The 27,777-nt window shown below is 52.6% G+C and overlaps 8 protein-coding genes across 8 annotated transcripts; 5 read left to right on the forward strand and 3 right to left on the reverse strand.

The window, feature by feature from the left end:
• Window positions 1-38: 38 nt before the first annotated feature.
• On the forward strand, window positions 39-1,031 carry BDP55DRAFT_672190 (uncharacterized protein). Its single transcript, XM_060575515.1, has one exon. The coding sequence runs from the start codon at window positions 136-138 to the stop codon at window positions 514-516; it is 381 nt and encodes a 126-aa protein (XP_060426657.1). The 5' UTR covers window positions 39-135; the 3' UTR covers window positions 517-1,031.
• On the reverse strand, window positions 1,032-2,717 carry BDP55DRAFT_672191 (family 17 glycosyl hydrolase). Its single transcript, XM_060575516.1, has 3 exons — window positions 2,061-2,717; window positions 1,572-1,972; window positions 1,032-1,415 (listed from the first exon to the last, which is right to left on the reverse strand). Exons 1-3 carry the CDS (start codon window positions 2,324-2,326, stop codon window positions 1,177-1,179), a joined length of 906 nt encoding a protein of 301 aa, XP_060426658.1. The 5' UTR covers window positions 2,327-2,717; the 3' UTR covers window positions 1,032-1,176.
• A 580-nt stretch (window positions 2,718-3,297) lies between these two features.
• On the reverse strand, window positions 3,298-4,843 carry BDP55DRAFT_731163 (eukaryotic aspartyl protease; the record flags this gene model as incomplete). The annotated part of the gene is made up of 4 exons (XM_060579779.1): window positions 3,298-3,910; window positions 3,963-4,260; window positions 4,318-4,566; window positions 4,624-4,843. The coding sequence occupies 4 exons, from the start codon at window positions 4,841-4,843 to the stop codon at window positions 3,298-3,300; spliced, it is 1,380 nt and encodes a 459-aa protein (XP_060426659.1).
• A 5,975-nt stretch (window positions 4,844-10,818) lies between these two features.
• On the forward strand, window positions 10,819-11,298 carry BDP55DRAFT_717863 (uncharacterized protein; the record flags this gene model as incomplete). The annotated part of the gene is made up of 2 exons (XM_060578390.1): window positions 10,819-10,855; window positions 10,916-11,298. Exon 2 carries the CDS (start codon window positions 10,957-10,959, stop codon window positions 11,296-11,298), a length of 342 nt encoding a protein of 113 aa, XP_060426660.1. The 5' UTR covers window positions 10,819-10,855; window positions 10,916-10,956.
• A 2,414-nt stretch (window positions 11,299-13,712) lies between these two features.
• On the forward strand, window positions 13,713-15,096 carry BDP55DRAFT_672200 (chaperonin 10-like protein). Its single transcript, XM_060575517.1, has 3 exons — window positions 13,713-13,908; window positions 13,975-14,699; window positions 14,766-15,096. Exons 1-3 carry the CDS (start codon window positions 13,763-13,765, stop codon window positions 14,945-14,947), a joined length of 1,053 nt encoding a protein of 350 aa, XP_060426661.1. The 5' UTR covers window positions 13,713-13,762; the 3' UTR covers window positions 14,948-15,096.
• A 299-nt stretch (window positions 15,097-15,395) lies between these two features.
• On the forward strand, window positions 15,396-16,863 carry BDP55DRAFT_695905 (methyltransferase domain-containing protein; the record flags this gene model as incomplete). The annotated part of the gene is made up of 8 exons (XM_060577523.1): window positions 15,396-15,515; window positions 15,564-15,584; window positions 15,659-15,749; window positions 15,810-15,851; window positions 15,927-16,087; window positions 16,140-16,177; window positions 16,247-16,384; window positions 16,440-16,863. The coding sequence occupies 8 exons, from the start codon at window positions 15,396-15,398 to the stop codon at window positions 16,861-16,863; spliced, it is 1,035 nt and encodes a 344-aa protein (XP_060426662.1).
• Window positions 16,864-18,693: 1,830 nt separating this feature from the next.
• BDP55DRAFT_731166 (PQ loop repeat-domain-containing protein) lies at window positions 18,694-20,072 on the reverse strand (the record flags this gene model as incomplete). Its single annotated transcript, XM_060579780.1, has 3 exons — window positions 18,694-19,505; window positions 19,755-19,854; window positions 19,959-20,072. 3 exons carry the CDS (start codon window positions 20,070-20,072, stop codon window positions 18,694-18,696), a joined length of 1,026 nt encoding a protein of 341 aa, XP_060426663.1.
• A 1,019-nt stretch (window positions 20,073-21,091) lies between these two features.
• Window positions 21,092-22,622, forward strand: BDP55DRAFT_242882 (S1/P1 nuclease). Its single transcript, XM_060566224.1, has 2 exons — window positions 21,092-22,134; window positions 22,209-22,622. The coding sequence occupies exons 1-2, from the start codon at window positions 21,372-21,374 to the stop codon at window positions 22,394-22,396; spliced, it is 951 nt and encodes a 316-aa protein (XP_060426664.1). The 5' UTR covers window positions 21,092-21,371; the 3' UTR covers window positions 22,397-22,622.
• The last annotated feature ends 5,155 nt before the right edge of the window (window positions 22,623-27,777 follow it).

The raw sequence follows: 27,777 nt of genomic DNA on the forward strand, positions 1-27,777 counted from the left end.
AGAATTTCAAAAAATATTGGATATTATCCCCCGTTCCCCCTTCGTTGATGCGACTAACCAAACTGCCTGGGACTGTCAACTAACCTAGAAGCTCACCCCCACCAACAATACACCAATGAATCTAAGCGAACATGGATGATACTCACGCCAGACAAGCCATGGCGCCCATCAAACAACAGCAAACCGGAGGCGTTACGCCACTCTACAACAACAGCAACGACCTCCCGGGTCCCTAAATCCCCCCTTCCTTCTCACCCCGACGAAAAACACGACTTGCAACGACGTCCATCCACCCCTGTCAGGTCCCCTCACGTCCATCACGGCATAGACGTTTTAGACTTCCGCGTGCCTGAAATGCAAAAACCCCAAGCCGCAAAAGCTGATACGCGAAACCACCTCAGATTCTCAGAATCCGAGACCAAATCCCCAATCCCCCGCCCGTGCCTCGGTTTCGTCCCGACTTGGCCGTGTTCCAGATCCCCCAATCCGTCACTCCCCCCCCCTCTTTGTCTCTAGGTACCGAATAGTCTTCCCCCGAATGCTCCACCCAGCCAGCGGCAACCGTTGTAACCTTCCGCACCTTAATGCCCACGGAATACCTTACCCTACCTTGGCCTCTACTGCGGCACTGTGGTACCATGCCAATACGTGAGCCGCAAAAACCTTAACTTCTCAACTCAAAAAGTCCAAACTCAACCACTCACCACCTCGCACCCTCGAGCACCCACACAGACGGGCACGGAGAAAACGTACCGTAACTCGCCCTTTTTTCACCGAGAGCTTGGCTTACGTATCTGCGTCTATGTGCGCGTACCTGGTTGTCTACCTGGATACCTGGGCCTCGTGCTCTCTCTTGTCCCCCTCGGTCCCGAGACGACTCGACACCCACACAACCATTTGCCCACGCGTCAGATGCGCAGAAAATAGAAACATGCCCTCCCGATCGAGGCCTTTCATTCGCTTGTCACACTTCTTTGGGATTTTATTTCATCGACTACCAGATGAGGAAGCAAAGTGTAAAAAATGAATTTCGTTTCTTAGAGTATCATGGTTTCTGTCAGTCTCCCGTCAACGAAACAAACGCCGCCCATACCATCTGAAATGCCTCTCTCACAGTCTGATACTAAAGAATCCTCCACATCCCATGTAATCAAGTGAAGCAGTAGCCGCCGTCACTCAACATCTGAGGGGGTACTTGGCGACACGGTCGGCCTCCATTGCACCCCAGTGAGTCTCGGGTGCATCGCTGCCATCCTCGCCAATGGCATGCGGCTTCCATGGCTCATCAAAGGCCTCGAAGAAGAACACATTGAAACCCCAGTTGACCATACCGCAGACACCAGAGTCGTAGAAAGCCTGAGCGTTGTCCTGTCCCGGGATCGCCTGCTGGTACTTCGCACCTTCACTGGGCCAACCTAATTTCAGTCGAACATGTCAGCAATCTGTTGACGATGACCGTGTACAATCATTTGGTATGGCGATCAGTGCTCAGAATGCATGACACAAGCGATGAAGATGAACAAGAAAGCAACCACCAAGATCGGAGTGATGAGTAAAGAAATCCGACTTACCCGTTTCGCCAACCCACAGCTCAGGCTTGTTGAGCGACCCGTTAACGCTCTGGATGCGTCCAAACGCCTGCATGATGGAGTCGAAGAAGCAGGCAGTGGCATTGTCGCGCGTTTGACCCTGCCAGTAGGAAAAGGCATTGGTGAGGAGAATGTCGGCGTTCTTGATGACGGCATCGGCCGTGCCGTCCTGGTACTTATTCCAGCTGTCTGCGGTGCCGATCTTGAAGAGCGGCGCCGCCTTCTTCATGTCCTTGATTTTGTCCGCCAGTTCGGCGCCGGTGAAGTTGCCGCGGTACATGGACTCGGATCCGACAGTGATGGCGTAGACTTGATCCTCGTAACCGGGGGTGTGCTTCAGGATAGCGGCCTTGTCGGCGGCGTACGACTCTTCGGTATCGGGCCTGTTCGAGTCAGCGGGTACACTTCCCCATTTAAACTTCACTCGATTTGGGGTAAAGTGAAGTATATCGCCGGACAACGTTGGCTTACCAAATGCCCAGGATCACCTGGAATTCCTCCTTCTTGGCCGCAGGAAGAATGTACTGAGCTGTGTTGCACTGGTCGGCAGCATATATGCGGACGATGCTGCTTCCCGAAGCATCTCGGATGGCTCTGAAGTCCGCTTCGTAGTCTGCCTGATATTTGCACTGCCCGTCAGGCTGCTTCGAACCGAGAGCGAAGCCCAGAGATCCGGATGCGAGGGCCAGGCCAGGGGCAGCGGCCAGAAAAGCTGCAACGACTGAGGAGTAGAGCATATTGGCGGTCGGTCTTTTGGTGCTTGCGTCCGAGGTGGTGATAGGTGTAGCCGCGACAGAGGTCTAGCAAGAATAAAGAGATAGGAAGAGGATAGGGACGTTGGTAGGTGTCAAAGGGTGATGCAAGAAAAAGATGACTTGGTCAATCAGTAAAAAAAGAATGGTGGACGGATGAAAAGAGGGAGCCAGAGATCCACATGCGTCTGCAATTGATTCTTGTCAATTGTGACTCTTGAAAGGCAAGTGAGGGTATTCACCACCACTTTGGGAAGGAGGCTTCCTGCCAAATGCTGCATGTCCAGATTGGGCAAGAACGAGATGCAGACAGGGTCCAACCTTGACATCCCGCACCTCCCTCACAACTCGGGACGAACCAGCAGTTTACAAAAATGCATTGATCACCTTTCCTTGCTGGAACTATATAATTCTGTCAGATCTTGGCAGCTTTGCGATCGTTGTCGTTCCTGACAATGTTGGCACCCGTGTTCCCCGAATAATACCGCAACCTCGGACATTATTGCTGTCATGGAAATGCCTTCAATCACGTTTCCATAGGGCCCCTTTCTGCCTTCCTTCTTTTTGCTCGTCGAGATCGCTGGTGACAGATCCTACCTAAACTAACTATACCAACACCACTTGCTGTCATCTACAGTGCCACCCACTCATGCAGAGATGTATCCAGCCCTTCGTTACCTCGAATTCAGCCTCCAGCACATTCTACAAATCACATCATAGTTGGGGAACACAAATGTCGTGAAATAATCTGAAAACCCCTAGTGGGTTTCAATTGTTCATTAATCAATAACAGAAACTATGTAGTCCCGTGGCCAGGGAAAGAGGGTATAAAGCGATCCGCCATGTACAGGAGGCTCGATTCGTCGTCGTCTATTCGCCAATGCGGGAACCATCTGGTCCCGCCCCAACTCCCGATTCATGCAGTGATATTCAGCCGTTCAATTACGTATGCGGATTTAAAGGAAGGACATGAGAGCCTGTACACCAACCAAAGCACCGGCTGCAAGCCAGAGGTTGATAGACGTTGAGCGACCAGCAGCGTTGCCAGTGCCAGTGCCAGTCGGACTGCTACCACTGGGGGTTGTGGAGGTAGAACACTCGCCAGTGAACTTTGCCGCCGCATTTGCGCCCAGGGGAATCTTCTGAAGGTTCGAACCACAGTTGTTGTAGGGGGCAAAGTGGAGGGCGGGTGTCTCCTGGTCGAAAACGACATAGGTCGAGCGGAGGAACGAGTCACCAAGCAAGTACGAGCCGTCGGTCGCCTTGTCCGCTCCGAGGACACATTGGCTGTTGCCGACGTTCCAGATGAACTCCTGGATAGGCACCTTCATGGTATAGTCGCCAAACTTGAAGTCGATGGTGCCTGTGGTGCTGCATGGAACCACATACATGTTAACGGATGAGTCAAGCTTGCCCCCCAGGTCAGCTCCGAGCGAGTCGACCACAGCTGAAGGCAGATAGCTCAGGGTGGCGCCAGTGTCGAAGAAGACGGGGAATTGCGAGTTGGAGTATGTCTTGGAATTGCTTCCCGACACGCTCAAGCCAACAGAGTCAAGCTGGACCCAGTACCTAGCAGACTTGTTAGTCATTGTCACAAAGGTAGGGGAACTCAACTTCTCACCTCCACAAGTTCTCATTGTTCTGGGGACCAAGGATCGGCGCCGAGTGCAGGTTGCCACTGAACTTCTTCGTGTCGACTCCGCCAAAGGAGATGAGACCACTACCCGTCTTCTCATCCTTGGTACCGAGCGCAATGCCAATAGTAAGAGACTCGACAATGTTCTGAGCCTTCATCTCATCAAGAACGGTCGGATAACCGGTGTTGTTCTTCGCCTCGCCGAAACTAAGACCGAGGATACCTCTATTGAGGTCAACACTGTCAGTGGCGTAGCCAAAGATTGTGTCTCTAAGCGCGATGTCTATAGAATGCGATTAGTGGAGGTGGTCAGACCAGAAGGAAGGTAGGTAGCACATACCGCTGCCGGGAAGCGTGATGTTATCGCTGACATATTGCAGAACGACCTCTCCCTTGCCATACTTTATACGGCCCGTCTGTTCATAAACGGACGAAGTCGAAGAGTCTCGGGGGTCGTACTGGCCATCAGCTCTGCAAGATTGTGTCTGTGCGGTGCTGCCAGCGTTGGCGCAGTTGGGGTTGACCCAGAGTTCGGAGGAACCAGTATCAATGGCAACCTTTGTGTCCTGACCGGGTGTACCAATGTTCACTATGAACAATAATTAGCAACGGTGATTGGCGTACAAACGCCTGGAGTAGTGCATACGCTCAATCAAGTACGTAGTTGTCGTCACATTGAGGACTGGGGCGTCTGTGTCCGAGACCTGTCTTCTGCGCAGCTTCTCCAAAGGGTGCAGTCTGACGTCTTGGTAGATGGGCAAAGAAATGGAACCGACACCGCTGGAGGACTGTGTGTCATCGCGACGAGCCGATAGCGCGGATGCGCTTGCCGCGAGGGCGGCAAGAGGCAGGTTGCGAGCGACCATGATGATATTCGGGTTCTATTTGGGTTTCAGAGTTCCGGATGGATGTTGTCGGAGTGGTGTATGTCTAGCAGTGTGACGTTGAGGACGATGTCTAAGAAATGCCGGCGAAAGTTTGTCGATGCAGATATGCAAATGCAGGATTCCAAGCCACGAGAACCGAATTCGATAGAGCTCCCAAAAAACACGAAAAGCTGATGACGGGGGAGACTATGACGGCGACTGGGGGGAGGCCAAAGAAAAGAAGTGGGATCGCAATGCTTTTAAGGACCGAGGGTGGTGGTGCCTTGGCAGATTGGTTGCCCAGACTCGTAGCGTGGATTGGGAAAGGAGAGGCCAAGGAAGGCGTGGAGTACGCGAGCTGTGTTTGTCTAGGCGCCTGCATCACCGAGAGAGACCGCCCTCGGGCAGGGAAGAAGGCACAGAGGGCTACCGACCGGGGGGAGCAGTACCTTGGTGAATGCAGGTGCGTTGGTGACCTCACTGAATTGGGCAAGGAAGGCACGGGAGAGTGGTACTGCACTGCGCTGCACTGTGTGGGCGTGTTGCCATCATTGCTGACCACGTACTTTCTAGGTGGTGGGGCCTGCGAAAGAGTACCTTTAAATCCGTCCAAAGCTGGCGCGAGAAGGAGCTTTCTTGAGGCTGAGCTCAGCCGAACTCTGCTGAGATACTGAGACCGCCGGCAGGCTCAGCAGGCATTGCCAAGCTCACACGCCAGGCAACTGCCAGCCACACGCAGCTTCGATTCGTCGGACCCAGGGGAACTATGGGGACCTGCTTCCACTCAGTCCCTTTGATTGGTCTTAATTTCCAGATGATGGGTAGAAGCAGCAAGCCCAGTCCCTGAATATCGCTCCTTCTTTCCTTCCCAGGATTGGAAATCCCAAGGGTTTGGCAACAATTGACTATTAGCCACAAAATGGGAAGAGCAAGAAGCGACAGCCCTTTTCGGGCAGCGCCTGCATCATCCCCCGCGAAAGCAATGACCGACGACCGGGATGTCGCCAGCATTATCCGCACTCTATTGAGGCAGGTTCACCCTCTTTACTCTCTGCCTGCACAGGCACTTCACATAATCGAAGTATGACCTACTCATCGTCACCACTGCTTAGATCATTGACCATGACAGATAATGCTTCTCGCGAGACACCAGCAGAGGATCCAGGCGACGCTTCCGATTACAAACAGGCGCGAGCAAGCAGCCTAGACGTGGCAACGGAAGCAACGGCCATGCACAGCCCCCTCGAGGAAGGCACCGGCTTTCGGCACGACTACATTGAAGCTCCCGGTGGATGGATGACTGACCATTGAATGCCCCAATGCACAGCACAAACCTTGGCCCCATTCCCATAGCTGTCCTGCCTCTGCCTGAGTATGCTCAGCGTGTCAGAGGAATACTGGCCCCCGTCAAACAGTTCCTTTTGCTAACCATCGATTGGTGTTTGGCCTCTCTCAGCTGCCACCACTACAGCGCTCCCATCGATACACGTGTGGCTGGTCCACCATCAGCACGCCCAGCCTCTTCCTGACTGGACGTCGTGGCGGGAGGATTACGACGACCTTCACACACCCTCTCTTTACAGCAACCGCCTTCGACCCTCTTTTTTTGGAAACTCGCTTGTAAAACCATATTTCGAGGCCGAGGCCAAGAGCTGGACGCTGTCGCGCAATTCACACCAACATTCTTGCTTTCATCGGTTTACACAGGCCGTCCTGGGGCCCGTCCGCGCCGTCACCTCATCTCTCCCCGCAGTCCCTCACCAACGTATCCGAACGAGTATGTAAATTCAGAGGGTTCCCTTGGCATCTCTTTTCTCGAAACTGCGCAAAGGCCATGGCAACTACGTAGTATGCCGCCACGCCGCTATCCGTCTCGGCCGATTTACCAGTCGCTAGTCTGCGGGAACCACATGCACATTTGTCTTTGACATCAACACCGTCCAAGGCTCGGCCGCTGTTCATCAGTCTTGGCTGTCGTGACATCGAAGCAAACGACCTCTGTTGGCTTGCAGTGGCACACCTCCTCACCCTTGGGAGCTGCAGCCTTCGTCGGGATTCAACCGGGCAATAGAGGAATGAGGTGATCGACATCGTTACAAGGACTTGAAGCCAGCCTGCCACCGCGACTCGGACAAGCCTCCATCCGCCGCCCCTCAAGCCACCGCGCTGTCTCTCACTAGCGTAGGCGGTTTCCGCCGGCAAGCCAATCGATGACGCTCAAAAACTGAAGAGAAAATGGACGAGACCACAAGCTCTGCCCACGCTATTGCTACCACGATGCCGGACACAAATCTTGGCACCCGTGGTTTATTGATTTTCCAATAGTCTTGCACTTCACTCACCGGGCCACCGCGTGACTCTCCGTCTCAGCGCATCCGATGCCAGAGCCCGATCGTTAAGCTGCAGGGGCGCAGATCTCCCTCGGAATGGAACCCGCTGTGGAGAAACAAAAGAGTCCGATTTTCCCAGCCCCATCATGGCTTGCCTGGCCTGCTCTGCTGATTCGGCACCGCAAACAAACACAAAGCGGGAACTGCTCGACCCAGGAGGCTTTCGGGCCTTCGGCTTCCCCATCTTCACGGAATCATGCTTCTTTCACTCGCGCGGACCCATTCCGACCCTACAGCAGAACCTGGCACTGTACGCTTATTCGGGATTCTCGGGCACCAGGCCCCAGTTAGTTTCTTCGCACTAGCTCTCAGCCCTGAGGCATAACTGCCAGATACGAACGAGTTAAATGATTACCTTTCCAGATCCACCAAGATTGTGGTTACGCCGTGCAGCTAGCTGAGTTCTAGTGAGACCGCCAGGCAGACTACGACAGCCTCATCCGCTATCCTCCCGCACCTTGATGCACTTCGCAGGCTTCTTTGCGGTAACTCCGCACCGTTCTGTCCCTTGTGTCCATACTTGAGCAAAATCTGCTAGCTGATTGCACGAGTAAGGTCGAGTGGAAAGCAAATCACTGTCTTGACTGAGTGATTGTCTTTCCTACAGCCAGCATGGCCCCTCACAATCCCTCACCCGGTTTAGACCTCAAAGTCTATCCCAGATCTACAACCGGACCCCGGAATTCATGGCTGACAGATATTTTGTTTAACCTTAATTGTGACATTGTCACACCCGCAACCTGTCGCAAGCGTATTCCTCCGTCTTTCCATTCTTGTTCGGGTCTGGTGTCACCAACTTTGCCTTCTCGGGTACCTCGACTTGGCATTTGTTCTCTTCGGCTTTCAGCCGCAGCAGCCTGACGGCAGGATAATTCTTTTGACCTTACAGAACCTTGCTCCGGGGCCTCTGCAGCTCCGTATCCGTCAACACTACGCAGAGTCTTGTGCTAGTGAACCCGTCTATTCACTACATCGCAGTGGGAGGTGAAGTGCGAGAAGGTCATCGGCCAAAAGTGTCTCACTGAAATGGCACAAGAGGAACCCCTCGTCAAAGACCGTTGCAACCCCATTCACCCGCAAATACGCCACTCGGCTCGTTGCAACGGCTGAAGCTAGGATGTCTCGCAAGGGAATTAACCAGGCTAGCTTCTCTTGTTGGAACATTCAGCTGCCCCTCATTCCAGTCTGCCAGAGAATTGCTGCGCCGAAGCCACCAATGTGGAAATATTTGTGCCACGGCCCTGTAATACCCCATAGCTCGTGGTCTACGCCCGAGATAATGGCTTCCGATGCGTGTTGCCACACCCTTGATAGCTCAATAATTGAGGCGAACGTCGATTGGCGATTTCAAGAGGTGGTAAGATATTTTTCGGGTCTCGACCATATCTTCTCCTCTTCTTAGTGATCGTGATCCTGTTCCCTCTCTTCCCCTCTATCACTCCCAAGGTAGGCAGGCTATCACGTGATTATGTTGCTGTTCGCGCCGCAACTACTGATACTCGGTCAACTCGTAGTAACGTCTGTGACGGACCCTGTACTGATGTCTTGTTCTGCTGTCATCACATTCAGCCAATCGCCATTGCATATAACTAAATCTCCGCAAGACACCTCTACTCGTCGCCAAAGGACGTATTCACAACAACAGAAGCATCCAGGACAGCCCACTACTGCACAAATCTCCCCCTCAGGGTCTAACGAGGTAAATCCTTCGATATCAGGTCTTCGTCAGACGCTTGCAGGCGTTAGTAAGCGCCTGAATCATCGCGGGAGACTGGTGTTCAGACCTTCCAGCTCCTGTTCATTTCTAAATGGTCTCCTTCCGTCGTCAAGACTGATTCGGCTTCTAGGTAAGATTAACGCAATCTAGCTAACGTTACAGCCCTTCCCACGGCCCAGCAATGAAGCCCCTTCTTGCGGAGTGTGCATCTCCTTCGTTGGCCTCGTTGGTTCTGGTGAAGCTCTCGGTACGCCTGATCATGTCCCTCGGGCTTCATCTTGTGGTAAGAGCTGCTTGTAGGTGCGAATCGCTGCCCTCCGACTTGCTGGAGGGTTCATCTGATGTGCTACGTGAAAGGCTACCTGAGATTGAGGAGGCAGATGTATCATAGGAGAACGTTTTGGTTAAAAGCTATGAGGGCCCAGCTGCGATTTGTACTGGTATTTTGAAAGTATGGATCGTAGATTGCGAGCCTTTTCAGCAACTTTCTGGTCACTTTCGAGATGGATTGCGTTCATTTTACAATAGCGCCTCTTAACGCTGTCTTTCTCTGTTAAAATTTAAGAAGGAATAGTCTCGGAACGTTTCGATTAGAAAGAAAACACGTGCAGACTATCACGACGAGGGGGCCAACATCACGATATCCTCGTCTAACGGTACAGAGTCCATTTACTTACCTTATATAAAGAAAGAAGAAGCCAGTATCGGAACAGATGTGAGCCGAGGGATGGACTCTGTTATAGTTTCCAGGCTACTGGAATAGTTTTATGTAATCCAACGATCTGGTCAGAAGGGCCAAATCACTATTTTCTCTTAGGCCATTCCCACTACGGTAATACATATTACCAACAATTACATAAGTCGTTACGGATATTCATGGCCGCTAGGTAAATTAGACCACCATACATTAAGCGACAGTCCATCTCGGTGAGTTCCCAGCGCGTTGTCCAGTTGGTACCAAAGGTGGCACCGGACAAAGTCGCGTGCATCGTGTCCGCTCGAGCTCTAGTCTGAGAGGCAGAAATTGAGTGCAAGCAGGCTATTCAACAGACAGACCGAGATCGACGCGTGGCAGTGGTTGAAGAACCTTTCGCTTAGGATGATTTATTTGCATGTAAAAGATCGCAGGGAGGTACTGCATAAGCTCAATCCTATTGAGTTGTCATCACCGCTTTGCTGCCGATTCACCCTTTCAAGAAATGGGTTTGAGACCTTCTTATACCTAAATGGTCTTCTCAAATATTTTCTAAATCTGCATACAAAACATGATATAGGTCAAGACCGGCCCCCGAGTGATCATCATTAATATTAGACTGTATAGAGTGACTTTCTTCATCATGGGCTTCAATAACGGGCAGGAGCAAGGCAGACTCTGGGATACTTAGGCAAAATCTGGATCGCCAGGCTGCTGGACGTCAAGTTTTCTTTTCGATCTGGGGAGCACGTGCATACTTTCCTCTTGGTTTCTTTCAATCTGACCCTGCATGCCCAGGCCTTAGTCTCACAGAAGAAGACACAGCAATGGGGTAATGATATGTCAGATGCCAAATGATAGTAGCCCCATTCGGAAATACAAGGTAATAATACTATAAGTAAAGACAGCATTGAGAAGTTGATCGACATAGGAAAGCTTAGGGATATCGGATGCGGCAATTCCCACGTATCCCGGGCAAGAAGGTTTCACAGATCTGGATGTCATACACGAATGCATTCAATTCATTCGATATTAAATCGAAACAGCCGCAATTACCGCCGAAGTGTATCCTACCAGGGCGAGATGGAGCATTTACACGTAGGCTCTTGAGTATAAAGAGAGAGGCATGCTCCAGCTTGAGGAACTGATTGCAATACCGAACAACTCTCTTCTCATACTCTCACAAAAACTTACTCTGCAGCATCAAGCTAGTAAGTCAGTGATGCAAAACAAGTCAACGGCTTTTCGTTAATATGTCTTCTCTCTTCCAGTCGTTATAAATCAGCTCCAGCCACCTCAACAATGACAAAAAATGCAGCTCTCATCCATCCTCGTCGTCGGCCTCGGGCTCGCCTCTACTACATCCGGCTACGTTCTCACCCTCTACAAAGGCGAGAACTGCGGAGGTGCCTCGCAGAGACGCAACATCTACGACAACACCTGCGCCACCACCGAGTTCGCTCCGAAATCCGTCAGGGTCGAGGTCTACGGTGGTTACAACCAGAAAGCGTACTTTTACTCCACCAAGGGGTGTATCGGTGGCCAGGAGCCCCGTGGTCCGTGGTACGCTGATCACGTGAACAATTCGTGGACGAGGGGAGCGTGTATTAGTATGGGTGGTAGAACTGCCAATGTCTTCAAGTCTCGATTGTGAGTTAGCATTGGACCTGCATGGCCGTAGGCCTCGATTTGATGGGTTTTTATAACCTGGTGTTTCGGAAAAAACACGATAGTCTCTTGAGACGAATAACCAAATAACAAAATCGAACTTCGTATCTTACTTTGATAAGCCGGTGACTGACAGAATTACCGGCTGAATTAATTTCGTGGTAACCGCTCTTTCTAAATAAATGTTATATTTGATCGCTCCACGCTATGAAGCACCGGATAGTAGGCCGGTAGGTTGATATACTGTAGGCCTACTTCAAAGGTTGAGGCGCGGTTCTCGACGGAATGCTCCAGTACCGAACACTCAGGCGAAACTTCAAGGACTCATTAGCGGAATACCTCGGCGTACCATCCATCTGAATACATAATAAGCCTATATACCTCCCCTCAATCCCATTCCTGTCACCAGCCCGCAGGCGCCCGTCTAGGTCGACGGGTCAGGTCAAACTGGCTTGCTGATGGAGTGGTTCAAATTCAACAATAGATTGCGCCCACAGCCTCCTCGGCGAAAGGCTCCGAGTTCGAATCCCAGCATGAGCACCAAGAGATGTAGCCACACCAGTGGTAAGCTCTTTTTGTTCAGGTACTTCGTAAAAGCAGCACTACAGCATATCGTTTATAACTTGCAAACCATCGGCTTGCTCTCTCCCACTTCGGTCGTCGGCATGCCGCATGGGGGAGGGTTCCGAACTTGATCCACCTCGATGAGCACTTAATCCATCATTATGTACGGAGTACTCCGTACTGAGATACTTGGATCTGGGAGGTTTCCATGGGGAAGAGGCCAATTGGTTGCGTAGCAAGTCTATTTATATATTCATTCCTGTCCTTGGATTTCTTTGTGCAGAACATGCAGGCAGGACTGGAAGAATTGACGTCTTGCAAGAGTCCCGATTGGCCGCGGGGAGATAGGGAGAAACGCGCTCCACTGTGTTTTCATTGAAAGCCCGTTGAGCGAACTTCCAGTGCACTAAAGAATGACCTAATTACCATTGTCGACTACTAACAACGTTTTATTGTCTTTCAGCTATGTGTGTTTGATGGTTTCATGTTCCCGTCTCGTTGCCTGAACGGGAATATGACAGTGAAATGTCTCCCTCTTCGAGATGCCCAGAGTGAAGATGCACCGTTAGCGAGTCAAGATTATGCAAACACTCGTCACCGCGATTGAAGGGCGAGATTGTCGTATTGAATATGACGATATTCAAGAGACTCTCATACCAAAACGGTGATTGAGAAATAAAGGTTCTGGGTCTAAGCCAACTCCTACCCAACTAAACGAAAACGTCGTAAAAAGCCTCCCACTGCGGCGAAATTCACCGCCGTTGTTTCGGCTCGCAGAGTAATCAATCCCCTTGAGAAAATTGATTGATTTTTGATCACTGTGGAGAGGCCATGGTCCCATTCGCACGAATGGTGATACACTCCCAGTGAAATACAGAGAAGGTGGTGGACCGAGCCGTACGCGTACGTCACTGCGGCTGATTTCCGATGAACATTTGACGAGTCAGTAGACGTGATCCCGCTGAACGGCCCTCATCTCTAACACTCCTCGCTTACACTGTAAATAACGATCTACCTCGACGAGTCAGGCTCATGACATTCCCAGCAATGGGTTACACCGAGATACCGTCTCGGAGGCCGCTTAGCAATTGAAACTCACGTTGATACAAATGCCAAAAGGAGAAAAAATCAGGAGGCTCTATAAGTTGCAAGCAGTCCTTGGCCTTTTGACATCATTACTGAATTACTCCCAATATCGCAATCTGACCCTCAGTCTCTCGTTCAACTCCTCAACAACTCCCAGCCCACAGTTCTTCCACTACAATCAAAGATGCAGTTCTTCACCATCATCGCTCTCTTGGCGCCTCTGGCCCTCGCAGAGACCTGGAACCTTTCCGGCACATGCTCCAACGACCTCACGTGCGAGATCGACGACCAGTACACTAGCCCTACGCTGGTTTGCGGCAACCAGAACGGACACTTCTCTGGCGAAGGCAACGCGGGAAAGACGAGTTGCACTCCTGTTGGCACCAAGTGCACTTATGTCTGGACTTGCTAGGCGTTTACATCTACTCACGTCTAGGTACGTACGTAGGCAGTGTGTTGAGAGTATTGTGGCTGATAATGTCTTTTTTGGTAGACAAAGGAGTTATGGAGCGAGAATGGTCGCGTAGTTGTTTCTATAATTAAAAGTCAATTGCATGAGATTAATTGAGGTTCAACGTACTGATGTACCGAATGATCGGCGCGGCAGGATCCGTTTTTGGCCCGTGATGTGACCCACTATCCCCGTTGTCTTGACTGCCGTATGCGTTCCCGGCGCGGGGTACACCCCACTATTCCCGAGGTAACAAACTCCGTTGGCTAGCCATTGAACTTTTGAACGTTCACCCAGCACATTCCAGAAGCAACTACATTTATTTTTGCAACGTTAAATTGGAAGCGATATGAGCTTTGATATTCCTTCACTGCAAAAAGCGGTACTTTTCGAGAACCCTGGTTCTGATGCAAGGGTTGTTATTCGCGAAGATATCGCAGTCGGAACCCCCGGGCCGTACGAAGTACTCGTCCAACTTGAATTAACTGGATTGTGGTAAGTTGAAAGACAATCACCTATCTCGCCGACCCTACCTTTCTGACACCATGGCCGTATTTTTAGCGGTTCAGAAGTTCGAGCGCTCCGTGGTTGGGGCATCTACGATCCCATTGTAGGCCATGAAGGTATCGGCCGGGTCGTGAAATTAGGGGAAAACGTCTCCGAGTCATTGCTCGAGAAAAAGGTCGGAGTCAAGTGGCTCTACAGCGCCTGCGGAGAGTGTTCCGTGTGTTCACGTGGGTTCCCTAACAACTGCTCCAAGCAGCTGAATACTGGCAAGCATCGTCCTGGGACCTTACAGCGGTACGTTGTCGCGGACTCGAGATACTTGACTCTGATACCGGAGGGGTTGAGTGACGATGAGGCGGGACCTTTACTCTGTGCGGGCCTCACGATGATGGGCGCACTTTCGATGCTGGACACCGACTTAACTCGAGGCGACTGGGTCGTGATCCAAGGCGCTGGAGGAGGGCTTGGTCATCTTGGAGTGCAAATTGCATCTAAAATGAAGGGGCTTCGTGTAATCGCAGTAGACACGGGAGATGAGAAACGGAAGCACCTGGAGAGTAGAGCGGATGCATTCATTGACTATGCAACTGACGACGTGGAGAAGTCAATCATGGATTTGACTGGGGAGGGTGCTCACGCTGTCATTGTCGTTCCTGGTTCAGAAGACGCCTATCGAATTGCACCAAAACTCCTCAGGTCAATGGGAACGATCATTTGCGTTGGGCTACCTCGAAATGATTTCGAGTTGCCCATCTCAGTCGCTCAGTGTGCCCTGAAAGGTACTTCCTCTAGCTCTGGGCTCCTGACTTTCCAAGAGATGATGAAGACTGACACGTTCGCGCTAGCTCTGACAATCAAGGGGGCTATGGTTGGAACGGAAGAGCAAATGACTGAGCTTCTTCAGGCAGCTGAGAAGGGCACGATCCGGGCTTCCATAGATATGTTCTCCTTCTCGCACGTTGCCGAGATCATGGCCCAGCTAGAGAAAGGAAAAGTTTTTGGACGGGCTGTAGTTAGCTGCCTTTGACACCCATAGACCACCCGTATACCTTTCAGATTATTTGAAATGGCCTCAGCGTCTCTGAAGGGAATAGCCTTGTGGATAGTAGCCTTGGGACAAATTTTCCAGAAGCTCTCCGCCGGAGTTACGACGCCCGAAATGAGGATAGCACTGACCAGCTTCTATCTTAAGTAAATACAGAAAGGCTTTGGTGCAACACTTGAAGCTACACCCAGGGGACTGATGCTCACAGCTACTGGTCGTTTCGAGATTGGTTGGTTGTACAATGCTGGCCTTCCAGGTGCGGAAATGGTCCCGCAGAAACCGCTCCAACTGTGCTTGCATGCCGCAGAGCTGCATGGTTATCACGCGCCAAGAGAGGGGTAAAGAATCGCCTGTAAACTTTTGGGAAACTATATATAACAAGAGGGTGAAAAGGAAGAACTTTAGCTCTTCCTGCTGTATCCACATCAGAATGTCTCAAGCTCATGAGGTTGCGAGGGCGGCGCCGTCTCCTAAATCTTCCCCGAAATCTTCCCCCAACTCGCACCCAAACATTGCCGATGATGCTATCGGCACTATTATTCCCGATGAGGTCAATTCACGGAAGCGCTCTTCTTAAGCCTCTCGCTAACAATCACAGATCAACAATGGTGACGAGTCGGTAGTTGGACCCGTCAGTGCTGTCCCAATTGAGACTTCTCACCTAAGACAGAGAACTAATGTTGAGCAATCCAGAGCGTGGCTTCCTCAAGTACGAGCGTGAATAGTTCAATCCTGGATTATCGGATTGAGAATGGTCGGACATATCACAAGTATAAAGACGGCAGTGAGTAGCGAGCGTCTTTATATCATCTGACTTTGAACCAAAACTCACTCGTTCACATAGAATATGCCATGCCCAACGATGAGCGGGAGCTCGACCGACTTGGTATGAGATGACGACTGATTCGATTCGCAGGATACTGAAGAGTTCCATTGGACTAACAGTAGCCTGCGTACCCAGACTTGACGCATAACATGTTTCTCTTGACCTTTGACAACAAGCTTGGAACTGCGCCACCTAACACCAATACTCAAGCCTCGGCTGTTCACCGGGTTCTTGACATCGGTACAGGGACTGGCATCTGGGCGATTGACTTTGGCGATGAGCACCCCGAAGCTGAGGTAAACTGAGCGTTCTTCCTTCACATGAGTCAAGTGTGCTAATGTGCCTCAGGTTCTAGGTGTCGACTTGTCTGCGGCATGGCCGAATTAGTGTGTTAATCTGCTTCCCCCGTCTCTTGGGACTCTAAGTGCTGTGCCGTGATGATTGACAGCCTGCAGCACTCCGCCCAACGTTCGCTTCGAGATTGACGACATTGAGGATACTTGGACCTACTCCCAGCCCTTCGACTACATACACAGTAGAGTCATGACATCCTCGATCAAGAACTGGGAAGACTACACACGGACCTGCTTTGAGTAAGTCGCATAGTTGTGGCTAGAAGTATCCGGATGTTATGATTGACACGAGTAGCAACCTCAACCCTGGGGGATACCTCGAACTCAACGAGATTGATGCCTGCCCGCAGTCCGACGATGGCACCTTGAAAGGAAACTCCGCCATACTAAAGTCTGTCCGCATGCTCGAGGAGGCTGCCAATCTGTTCGGTCGTCCATACCACGACGCACAGGCACTGAAGGAGATCCTGACGAACATTGGCTTTGAAGACGTGACTGTTCAGAGATACAAGTGGCCGACAAATCCCTGGGCCAAGGATGCCCGGCACAAGGAACTCGGCGCATGGTGCCACGAGAACCTGGTCGCTGGCTGGGAGGGCTTTTGCATGGCGCCCTTTACCCGGGCCTTGAACTGGTCTAGGGAGGAGGTTCTGGTTCTAATGATGCAGGTGCGCAAGGAGTTCAGCGATCGAAGCATCCACGCCTACTTCCCAGTGTGAGTTCTAGAATGATGCCTTTTCGGTGGCTCTACTAATCTCGTCAGTCATTCGATCTACGCTAGGAAGCCCGCCAGTGCCGGACCGCCTTCAGATTGAGAATGAGATCTGAGTATGAACAGGTAGAATTTGTGTCCTCGGAGGACTGTCTGATCTAGCAACACGGTATTCCTGATCTATAAGGTCAAGTTTCAGGGATGTGCCTGTCCCCATTTAGGCGAGCGTCCCCTAATAACCAATGGCGACCATCCCATATCCCCGACGCGATGTCTCTAAACAAAGAGGGTAAATACCAATAGCCCTCATCTCCGGAGGTATGTTCGAAGCCTCTGTTCAGGGGACGGGCGGTGATCGGAAAGGGTGCCCGGCGTCCATTGCGGGCAGATGAACTATCCAGCTACCGGTGCAACACCTGAGCAGATCTCCTCTTAGATTCGATATGCCATCGTCTTTGAAATGATCCGAGGACCTCGACCAACCTTTCAATCCCAGGGCGTGGTGCGAAGAGAGCATTGCCGCTTCTGATTTTGCCCCAGATATACGTTTGATCTCACCAATGCATTGTGTAAAGAAAACTGTCCAAGAGAATTCAGAACTCTTTCCAGAAGGGAAACCAAGATCGGTGTTGGCCGTGAGTAGATGTGCTGAGAATACATTTGGTTTCATATGTCCCGAAATTTCCTACCTCAATTTCCCGCGATAGCTCCACGGGAAGCTAGGGCGGGAACAACTCCTCAACAGACTTCCATGTCTTACCAAAGATCCCGTCGTCAAAGCTTCGTCTCCAGTAGGTCTCAATCCCGATCATGTCATGTAATCTCAACAACAGATCAATATATATTGCTATTCCAGCGTATTTCCTCGACACCATGCCTACCGCTTTCGACGTATCCACACAGAGACACAGACGACATTCCGAACATCCAGCAAGCACAGTCCCATCACTTCCACTCTGGCCCCAGTCTAGCCTTCGTGTCCGGGCTTCGCACCACATCATGTAAGTTCCAAAATCCGCCCCGAGCACCGTCCACCATCATCGGTGCCTCCGGCACTCCGAAAACAACCCCTCCGTATCCCTCCATGGATAACCGTCGTAGACAGCACTGCAACTCTCCTTTCCGCCCCAACCTTCCTTTCTCCCGCTTCTCCCGCTGGCTCGTCGCGTCGCTCATACCCAGACAAGCAGAGCCTCAATCCATTTGAACCATGCCCGCATCTGACCTATCCCCTATTATTACATAACGCACTTTAACTTTTACGTACGAGTTTCGTCATCTGAAGGGATCTCAATTCGGTAATTAGTCACGCTCCCTCCTTTCCGATACCAGCCTCATAAGCCACTCTCTCCGTACTAGGGACTCTCGAGACTGTCAAAGTCGGGTCTCATTGGCTGCAAGAAACCATTCCTATCACCTTGCCGCATCAATCATCATCGCGGGGTCTCCATACAGCAAAGGACAAAAGGAAAACTTGCAGATTTCTTCAAAGATTTGATCCCATAAAAAGGCAAAAGCTATCATTATATGTGCTTATCATGATGGTAAACAATGGGTTGGAAACAGATACCCCAGTAACCATGCAATCCCCAAGTATACCCGCAAACCTCTGTGAACGCCATCGGGGAACAATGCTCAAAAGACCAATTGCCCTCAAGAATCAAAAACCATGATGATACACCAGCCCGCGAGTCTGCCAGATGCAATCTCACCCAACCAGAGCCATCATCTCAAATGCGTCTACTCCCACTCGTCGACATGCAATCTCCATACTCGCCATCCCCTCCACGACGAAGCCAAAAAGACACCCCGTACCTATGCAATCAACACCAACCACTTATGCCTCATCGTCCCTCTTCCCCCCGCTCCTAGGCGCATACAGATGAAACTGCCCAAAAATCACAAAATCCTCCACCATAGTCCCCAACGAACCCAGCAACCACGGCAGCGCATTCAGCAAATACGCCCGGTCCTGCTTAAACGCCACAAGACTCGCACCGTACGTCAAGTTCCCCGTAAGCGACAGCAGGAAAAACAACAGCGCGAGGCCCTCGCACGACTTTTCCCTGTAATTCTTGATAATCTGCGGGATGCGCGCGCAGAGGTAGCACACCGCGCTAAAGTATCCCAGCGCCAGACCAATCTTCTCCCAGGTGCCGTCCTCCGCCGCCGCAGGGGATCCGGCATCAGAGCCGGCACCCGGGACGTCGGGCGCGTTCCACGCGCCGGCCTTGTAGGACAGGAACCAGCCCGCCGCGCCGACGAGGTACACCGCAACGATGCTCAGCGTGTTGTGAAGCCAGGGGTTGCTGTCGGGCGTATCGTCCTCGCCCGTGACCATCTTGCGCAAGGGGTCGAGCGAGCTCTCCTCGTGGAGACCGTGACGGCGTTGGGAACCCGGGAGACCAGCGGCGGACGAGCTACGTCGGCGCTGAGCGGAGCTGGAGGAGAGCAGCGGCTCGTCCTCGCGGGCTTCGGTCGGGTTGGCGCCGGTGGCTGTGACGGGCGCGGAGGAGCGGCGGCGGGAGGATGCGCGGCGGGTGTTTTTGGTATTGTAATAGACGCATTGGGAGATCAGGACGAGGTCGGCAAAGCAGAAGTAGCTTGCGAGGGCGACGGCTGTCGGGGCGAGGTGGGTGAAGAGGGCGCCTGTGAGGAGAAGTGGTTGTTAGTGGGAGCACGCGCCAAAGGCTATTTTTTTTTTTTCTTGGTAGTGTTGGTGTTGGTGTTGGTGGTTGGAGAAATTTTCGGTACGACGAGAGGCGCAAGTTTTTTCTTTTCTTTTCTTGGAGAAGGGTAGCGGTATAGGAGAAAACAGTGAAGAGGTAGATAGTATGGGATAAGGTGCAGAGCGCCAGGAAAAAGAGTGCGGAACTGGAGAGCTGGTTTTCTGCGTACCCATGAGGTTTGTCACGTCGCCAATCAACCAGATAATCAGGAAGCCCATGGACAAGCCATCAGCGCTTTGCGACTTGTAGTTTGTGAGGAGCTGGGGAAGCTATTTCCGCAGATAAGGAGATGAAGTCAGTTATTTGGACAGAAGAAGGTCAAAAAGTTGCGATCCGAGGTCGCGTGACCTTCGCGAAGAAAGAGGGAACTTACGAGAAGGCATATCCACGCGGTCAAGCTGATGCTGCCAAAGATTCCCGATAGGGCCTCTTCGACTTTTGGAGTGGACGATAAGGCGGCAAAGGCCGTGACTGCGACGGAAGCCATTGTGTGTTTTCGATATGCGAATTGGTGAAGCTCACAATAACGAACGTGAAGGAGGAAGGGGGGGGGGGGGGAATGGGTAAGAAGAGCCGCAGCGACAGACAGGTTTTGGGAGGAGCTCTGTCTCTCTTGTGCCGTTCCTCGGTCAGGTGGGCTTTGGAATGGGGTTAAGTGGGATGGTTTTCTCGATGCAGAGTCACGCAGGCAGAGACAAGACCATTGTTGGTGCGGCGCGGGTAGAGGGACTGATAGCGCCCACCTCTTGTCCAATGAAAATGCGGGATTGATCTTTTCCCCGTTATCGCATCTCTTATCGCTGACCGCATCCGATAAGAGGACCCCTGCCACTGCATGACATAACCAATCGACCAAGAGCGGCGGAGAGTGCGGGTTGACGAAGAGGGCAATTAGTGGGGGGTTTTGAGCATCAAGCATGGGTCACTCCAGGAAAACTTGAAAAAGCAGAGCGGGTTGACCGCCGAAGAGGTCCTATTTTCGGAGGGGCCATCGGCGGAGAACTTGTCGAGCTGAGAGAGTTGCGCCAATAGAGAGGTCTGATTTGGTCATCCCGCAAGTCTCTTGCATTGCGCAGAAGCTGAGTGCTGGAGCTGAGTTGCTGACTACCTGAGCTTATGTAATTCTTCCAAGGTGCTTCTACGCATTTGCATCTGCGGCGATATCGAGATGAACCGCTCGCATGGTCCAGATAACATGCCCGAATGCATGCAGCGAAAGCCATCATCCAAAGTCTAAAAAGAAGTGTCTCCAATCACAGGAGCAGAACCGCCCGTCACCAGATAGGCTGAGATCCCGCATTGCAGCGGTCACCGGACATCCGCAGATCGTGAGCATTCCCCTCTCGACTGGTGTTTCACGTGGACTCCCCCGTGCACCGCCATGATTCGCCCTCCGTGGCTGAGGCGGATGTGAATGGTCACGGCCAAGCACCCCGGCGCCGCGTTCCTCAGCCAACTCACCTATGCCGGGGGCCTACACCAGCGGCCCGCTCAACGCCAGTCGTCCGTGTTGACGTTGATGTGAGCTTGCGTGCATCGCTCCCGTCCCCAACACCGGTGACCCGACCACGCGTCAAGCTATCGTATAACCAACCTCGCGTCCGCCCTTTCCTTGTCTAGGCTGCTTATCGTTCGCCATCCCGTCAAGTTGAGGCCCTAATTGCAGTGCCAAAACATTGAAGCCTAATTGCACCTCAGTGCACACTCACCACTAATAATCGTAAGCCATTATGAGGCTTGCAAGCGCCGTAGCATTGCTCGGTGCATCTCTGCGCAGGGTCGCAGCATGGGGAAGTATGTCATCGGGTCCCTAAATCCACGAGAGCTTCACGTGGCATCGAGCTTCAATGTGGTCTCGAGTTCCATCGCTGACCGACTTGGCTTACTAGGTCTGGGTCACATTTCGACTGCGTACCTAGCCAGCCACTTCGTCGCCAATACAACCGAAGTCTTCTTTCAGGACCTCCTGCGTAATGACACTGAGCATTACCTTGCCGGCGTCGCGACCTGGGCTGACACGATCCGGTACACGCGCTGGGGACACTTCACCGGACCCTTCCACTACATCGATGCCAAAGATAGTCCGCCCGGCTACTGCGGCGTTGACTTCGAGCGGGACTGCAAAGCCCAAGGCTGCGTCGTGACGGCGCTCGCAAACTACACGGCTCGGTCTTTGGATCCTAAGCTGAGCGGTTGGGAACGCAACCAGGCGGCGAGGTTCGTCGTGCACTTCATTGGCGACATGCACCAGCCTCTTCACAATGAAGATGTGGCTCGTGGAGGCAACGGCATCCACGTCAAGTGGCAGGGCTCTGATTACAACCTGCACCACGTCTGGGACAGCTCCATTGCCGAAAAGTTGATTGGGGGTTCTCGTCGGAGGCCGTACGACAACGCGAAGAAATGGGCGGATGAGCTCGCCGACGAGATCAAGACTGGAAAGTTTGCTGCGCAAAAGGGAGAATGGCTCAAGAGTCTGGACTTCAACAACGTCAACGCTACCGGACTGGCATGGGCGAGAGAGGGGAACGCTTTCGTGTGTACCCACGGTATGTTGATCCCCGAGTCATCGGCGACCACCCCACAACCCGGAAAGGCGACGTCGAAACTGACTCTTGTATAGTATTTCCAGAGGGGCCGCAGGCTATTGTTGGCCAAGAACTTAGCGGCGAGTACTTCCAGAAGGCGGCACCTGTAATTGAACTTCAGGTCGCACGCGCGGGTGTGAGAATGGCTGCTTGGCTGGACCTCATCGCAGCGGCGTACCAAGACCAAGCGAAGACGGCCGAACCTGTCATGGAAGACTTGTAAGATTGTGAGATGAGACGCCAAGAATGCTGCGTTGTTTGTGCCGCGCGACTTCCTGTACAAGACCCTCGTTTATCACAGCGCAAAACGTGTTTTGATGCAGTGAAAGCTTGGCCCTGCTGGGGTCCTCTGTGTGTATTTTGATTTCGTGACCTAGAGCACAGGAGTAAACATTTCTAGATGCTAGGCTGGTAGAATGATGTCCAATGATGAAGCTAGGCTCACTTTAGACTCATATGCCGTAGTAGTGCTGAGATCGTGACAGCTGCCACGCGGCAACTCACAGACTTGCCATAGGTTAAAGAGACTCGGAATGATGCTGATCACACCGGTCGCGACGCAGTCTTGGCCGGGCCTTCGTCAGTAAAGAGTGTGTCTGCGATCGCTGAGGCGGCCAAGTTTGATTCACATGGAAGAGCTGTTTCCCAGAGGCGTAGTCGGCAAACAATGCCTGGCTATGAGAAAGTGGCGTGACTTGAACCCATTTCTCGCGGTGGGGAATTTGGAATCGGACTAAGAATGGGTTGGAAGTCTAGCCGTGCCAGCAAAAGGGCAGCAATTGGGATGATAGGTGACGTCTGACAAGTGAAGTTCGATGACAGCCCTTGCCGAGGGTCCGAGAGCAGCCGGACGAGCAATACGTCCAAGGAGATTGGATGCCGGAGAAAGCGCATCCTGTGCATGGTGGACGCATCGGGATTGGCACGGGTTCTGCATCTCAAGTTTGCGATGACGGTTCAAGCGCACTGGTGTCTGGGGCCGTAGGCAAGCGTGGTCACCGTGGTGCAGGCAATGAGCGACGATAGATAGTGCAAGGCGTTCGCCTCTGTGACAGTCGACGGGTTTCAACTCGTCTTCCCGAGCTGGGATGAAAGGCAGGTCTGCATGCCGGATCCGAGGAGGATGCCTGCGAGTTCAAGGTGAAGACAAGGTTGCGCCGGTTGGCTCGAGTGACAAATGGACGGAAGTTGAGGTGAACCTGTTTCACCATTGGATTTTTGGCACAGGCTTCAAACTCAGCCTCGTGTCGCAGGATGGTGCGCCTCCTTGGCGCAAGTGGAGGTTCGCGACAGGGGGTGCTGTCCACGCTATTACTCCCACTCCACCACTCCACCGCAAGCAACCCCGGTGGCTCGGATCCAGATGAGAGAAGATTGATGGCAAGCCCTTTAATTGATGTTGGAGTTGGATGGCATCTTCAGGGGGAAAACAATCTGCTCGTTTACGGGATCTCGGAAGGGATGAGACGAATATGGGGGAGGCGTCGGCTGTAGTGCCGGTCTTCTGGGTGCGTTTGTGGAAATTCGAGGTTTCGCCAGATGATCTTTTGCGATGCAGCTTCAAGCATCAAGCCGTAGAGCCGTGCCGTTCGTTGCCAGGCGCAGGCGAGGCCGCGAAGACATCGTCATGTGGTGCCGTGGCTCCGCATCCGGGTGTAAATCGGCGAAAAGACAGGCCGTACCCATCAGAGGAACCGGCACAATCATCCACAATGTGGTATCGGTGGGATCCGCGAGTAAAAGAAGAACTTAGAATGGCGGGATCAAGACCGAGCATATGTTTCCAACGGTGACAATGGCGGATCTGTCAGTGAGTAAAACGTTGTAGGGCAACTTTAGGTGTGGACGATCAATAGCATTAAACTCAGCGTCGTTTGCAAAATGTCCGACAATTGGCAGCCCAGAAAGGAAAGTTCTCGACTCGACGACTTGGGTTGACAGCAGAAAATAGTAGACGAGATGAAAATCGAAACCGTCATCTCATGGATAAGCATCTCGAGCGCTGGGGTTGGCCATGAGGAAGATCAGATTAACCTTTTGCTCGGATGGCTCATGCAGGACAGGCCGGTTGTCCAACGGGCGAGGAGCGAGGGGCAAGGGGAAGGGGTGAACTCGGTGCCAGGTGGAGGGAGGGAGGTTGGTGTCGTTGTTGAGAGTGGCAGATATCCAAGGATTTGGGGAACAATGACATGGGAGAGAGTGAAAGAAGGGGTGGGAGAGGGGGGAAAGACTCGAGGTGAAGCAACACACCGTTGACAAGGAACCCCCCTTCCCCTCGCAATTCTTCCAGGGCTGCGGTGGTGGGGCGGGTTTCTGGCGGGCGGGATGCTAAGGACAACCTTAAACGTGGTAAGAGAGGATGAGATAATCGACCTTTCCTGTTTTGGCGACCCAAGTGGAGCCGGGGATCTCCACGGGTCTTGGGCCGCTGCAGGTACCGAGTGTAAACGGCGCTTGGCACTCCTACTGGGACGTGGAAGGAGCCCTTTGCCATCCTGTCTGTACCTGACGCTTTCCTCTTCCAGTTGCAAGTGCGAAGACTTCCATCAAGGGCAAGAACGATAGAGATTAGATACGTACCTCCGTTTTGATGATGGAATCTTGTGGAAAGTGAGGCACTGGTAGAAAGAAGACGGCGCACCTTCCAATCTCACGGCCCCGTCGTGTTGTCTTCCTTGACCTTCAGGTTCGCTCACCTTGCCTTGCACTATCAGAATCTGAGGTGTAAGGAGATGCCAATACTCCAACTCCTTCTTTGGCAACTTCATGGGTTTCCTTGGCACTCGACGTTTGACGGGAGGAAGATCATCCCCGACGCCCCAACCACACACAGCAAGTTACGGTGGACCACACCGACAAGCCAATTTTTTTCCCTCACCCACTCACTCGTCCTGGAAACCCCTTCGTGCGGCGTACCCCTTTGCTGCCCGCCCTCTTTTCTCAAACCGACAATCGACGGTACCGTGACTGGTCGTCCCAGGGGGCCTTGCCGTCATCCGAACTTGCCGAATGGCAGATTAAGTTTATTGGATGTTTGATGCCATCATTGCTGCGCGCCCGCTGCTGACCTTGGTTTTCCGCTCGCTTCGCCAACTCCACATTCCGACCAGCAACGTTGCTAAAGTACTCCGTATGCGAGGTGGGAACTGCTTCTCGTTTGCTTCCGCATTCTGCAAAACGGCAGGGAAAACTCAACTAGGTTTCTAGATAGGCTCCGCTGCACTTCCGCCAAAAAGCCTCCGTGCACCTCCGGCCAAGCAATACGAGGCATTCGCTCGCGATGCAGACGAGGCACACGACACACTTTCCCACCCTTATCTGCGGGACGAATTTCATAAGGGCAAGCTTTGAAGTGGAACAAAAATGCAGTGGAGTTGATGCGTTGCAGTTCGCCCACCGGAATTAGACGGGCGCTTCCATTCTAATGCAAAGTTGTAGACATGAAGCGACCGATAGAACCGCCAGAACCGATATTCGATCTCAATGTTAATGTTCTGGTGTAGCTGGCCGGCGGTCGCACTAGCACGGCATGTCTCACCCGTCTGAACGGTCCGTTGCCAATCATCCACATTGCCGCTTTCTCCCGGCCAAGCTTGAGACCGTTGTCGTGTCGCTGGTACCCGCAGAAGCACCGTGGAAAAGAAACGCACCTGAGCGGCTCGGGGGATCTTCAAGCGGTAACGTCAATCAAAAACCCCCCATCCCGAACATCACCATGTTGTGTGCGTGTGCGCGCTGTCAGCAACGCCTCTGCGTGGCCAGACTTGGCATTAATACAGGCGTGCCAGGCTTCTCAGGAAAGCCAGCGTCCGGAGGCAAATCATGGCCGATCTCCAAAGGCTTAGCATGAGGAGCTAAACCCATGACGACTCATGGCCCATGAGCCAAATTCAGTTCCATACGTAGTCCAGGACTCCAGTGTGCCATTCGTCTCGACGGGGATGCGGCTCGCACATATTGGTCCACCGTCGACCGTCTGTAGGGATACGGATATATGCTTGTCCTGACGGTCACAAATCTGCCAGCTGGAGAACGGTGCAGGCATCGAGGAGCGATGTGCCTGTCTTGCTAGTGCTCTAGGGAGATTAGGACGGAGGAGGCTTCGCTCAGATAGCCAGCGGGCAAGCATTGGCGGGTGGTTGTGGAAAGAGGCTGCTGCTGCTTCACTGGTGACGGCCTCACCTTAGTAAGGTACACGGTCACGATACGTGGGACACATACGGCGACGAAGTACTCCGTCATGTACCGCGCTTAAGAGACGGCAAGGACACAAAAAAGTCGTCCAGTGTCTCGTTTCGCTTCATCGACGCCTCGGGCGAAACGCCATTTGCCTGATGTGCCGGACAGCAGACCCCGCTATTGGTTCGCTAAGCCGCGCCGGGGCAGTGTGGGGACTCCATGACCCCATTCTGCGACGACAGGAGCCGCATCAGACCTTCCCAGACCTCGCGACGGTACAAGCCACGACCGGACGGGGGCCATCCTCACCAACCTGGAAGCTACCAACAACCTTTTCTTGCCTCGCATGTTTAACCCCTACCAATACTGCAATACTGCAATACTGGTCCAGTCCAATACTGCTGCGGTAGACACCTGCCACAAAGACCGGAGACACCACACTGACGTTACCCGAGCCGCCCTGTTCGACTCAACTTCGTTACCTGCCATCCTGAAGAGTCGGGAACCGTCCGTCTAGGATGCCCACCCTCTCCGACCGGAGACAACGACCTCCCCTGCTCATCTGTAGCTTGTCTTCCTGTTCTATCCGTCCATACTACTCCGTACTACACACTACGGATACTCTTCATACACTACGCCTCTGACCAACATCTTTGTCGCCGTTCCCGTCCCATGCATGCTAAACTCAACTACCCCTGCCAAAGCTCAGATCTCTATCCTCCCGTCTCTCACTCAACCCCCCGATCCATCATCCCTACTCACCCTCCTCACCCTCGGAGCCTGGAGGCGTCTGCCCTTGTCAACTAGTTGTCGCATACCATCTCATCAGACAGATACTACCTACCTAGTCTCTATCCCTCCACGGACGCCTGCACACTCTATCCGTACACACAGAGAGCAGACCCCCATTACCTTTTCCCACCCCCTGGTTCGTCATCCACAGCGGGCCTGCCATTGTCCGCACGGGGATCAGATGCTAAGCAGCATCCATGCACTCACACCCTCAGCCAACAGTTTGAGCCGTATACCTACTCAGTAGTATGGTGTATGGGTAGGTGCCAGGTATTCTGCAGACGGGCTCCTGTCAGCCCTTGTCTCCTCCTTCTCCTCCTCTCCCATCTCCCCTGCGCCGCGTTTGGGACTCGTGGAGACGATTCCTCCTCCCCAAGCCGCCATGGAGCCTGTCTCCGTTCATACGACCCCTTGGTCGAACCGGCACCAGCCTGCAACCGCAGCCCTGTGCATATAAGACTTGAAAGCTTGGCACTGATCGCATATTTGTCTCGGCCTTTCCCTTCTTAATCCCCAGCAGCGCTCAGTCTCGATCATTCTTTTCGCCTTCCACCCTTTACTTTTATTTCCATTCATCCTGTTGCCTCACGCTGGGAGTGTGTCTTCACATTCATTCATTCATTTCTTTTCAGC

This window comes from Colletotrichum godetiae (assembly GCF_030913485.1).
Source record: "Colletotrichum godetiae strain CBS 193.32 chromosome Unknown BDP55scaffold_36, whole genome shotgun sequence".
Classification (NCBI taxonomy): domain Eukaryota; kingdom Fungi; phylum Ascomycota; class Sordariomycetes; order Glomerellales; family Glomerellaceae; genus Colletotrichum; species Colletotrichum godetiae.

Bases quoted from the DNA above. Each gene is read 5' to 3' on its own strand.
- BDP55DRAFT_672190 (XM_060575515.1), top strand. From the start codon at position 136: ATGATACTCACGCCAGACAAGCCATGGCGCCCATCAAACAACAGCAAA.
- BDP55DRAFT_672191 (XM_060575516.1), bottom strand. From the start codon at position 2,326: ATGCTCTACTCCTCAGTCGTTGCAGCTTTTCTGGCCGCTGCCCCTGGC. The intron at 1,973-2,060 runs GTAAGCCAACGT...TGACTCGAACAG, and splicing joins CAGGTGATCCTGGGCATTTG to GCCCGATACCGAAGAGTCGT. The intron at 1,416-1,571 runs GTAAGTCGGATT...GACTGAAATTAG, and splicing joins GCTGTGGGTTGGCGAAACGG to GTTGGCCCAGTGAAGGTGCG.
- BDP55DRAFT_672200 (XM_060575517.1), top strand. From the start codon at position 13,763: ATGAGCTTTGATATTCCTTCACTGCAAAAAGCGGTACTTTTCGAGAAC. The intron at 13,909-13,974 runs GTAAGTTGAAAG...CCGTATTTTTAG, and splicing joins CTTGAATTAACTGGATTGTG to CGGTTCAGAAGTTCGAGCGC. The intron at 14,700-14,765 runs GTACTTCCTCTA...CGTTCGCGCTAG, and splicing joins CGCTCAGTGTGCCCTGAAAG to CTCTGACAATCAAGGGGGCT.
- BDP55DRAFT_242882 (XM_060566224.1), top strand. From the start codon at position 21,372: ATGGGGAAGTATGTCATCGGGTCCCTAAATCCACGAGAGCTTCACGTG. The intron at 22,135-22,208 runs GTATGTTGATCC...ACTCTTGTATAG, and splicing joins CGCTTTCGTGTGTACCCACG to TATTTCCAGAGGGGCCGCAG.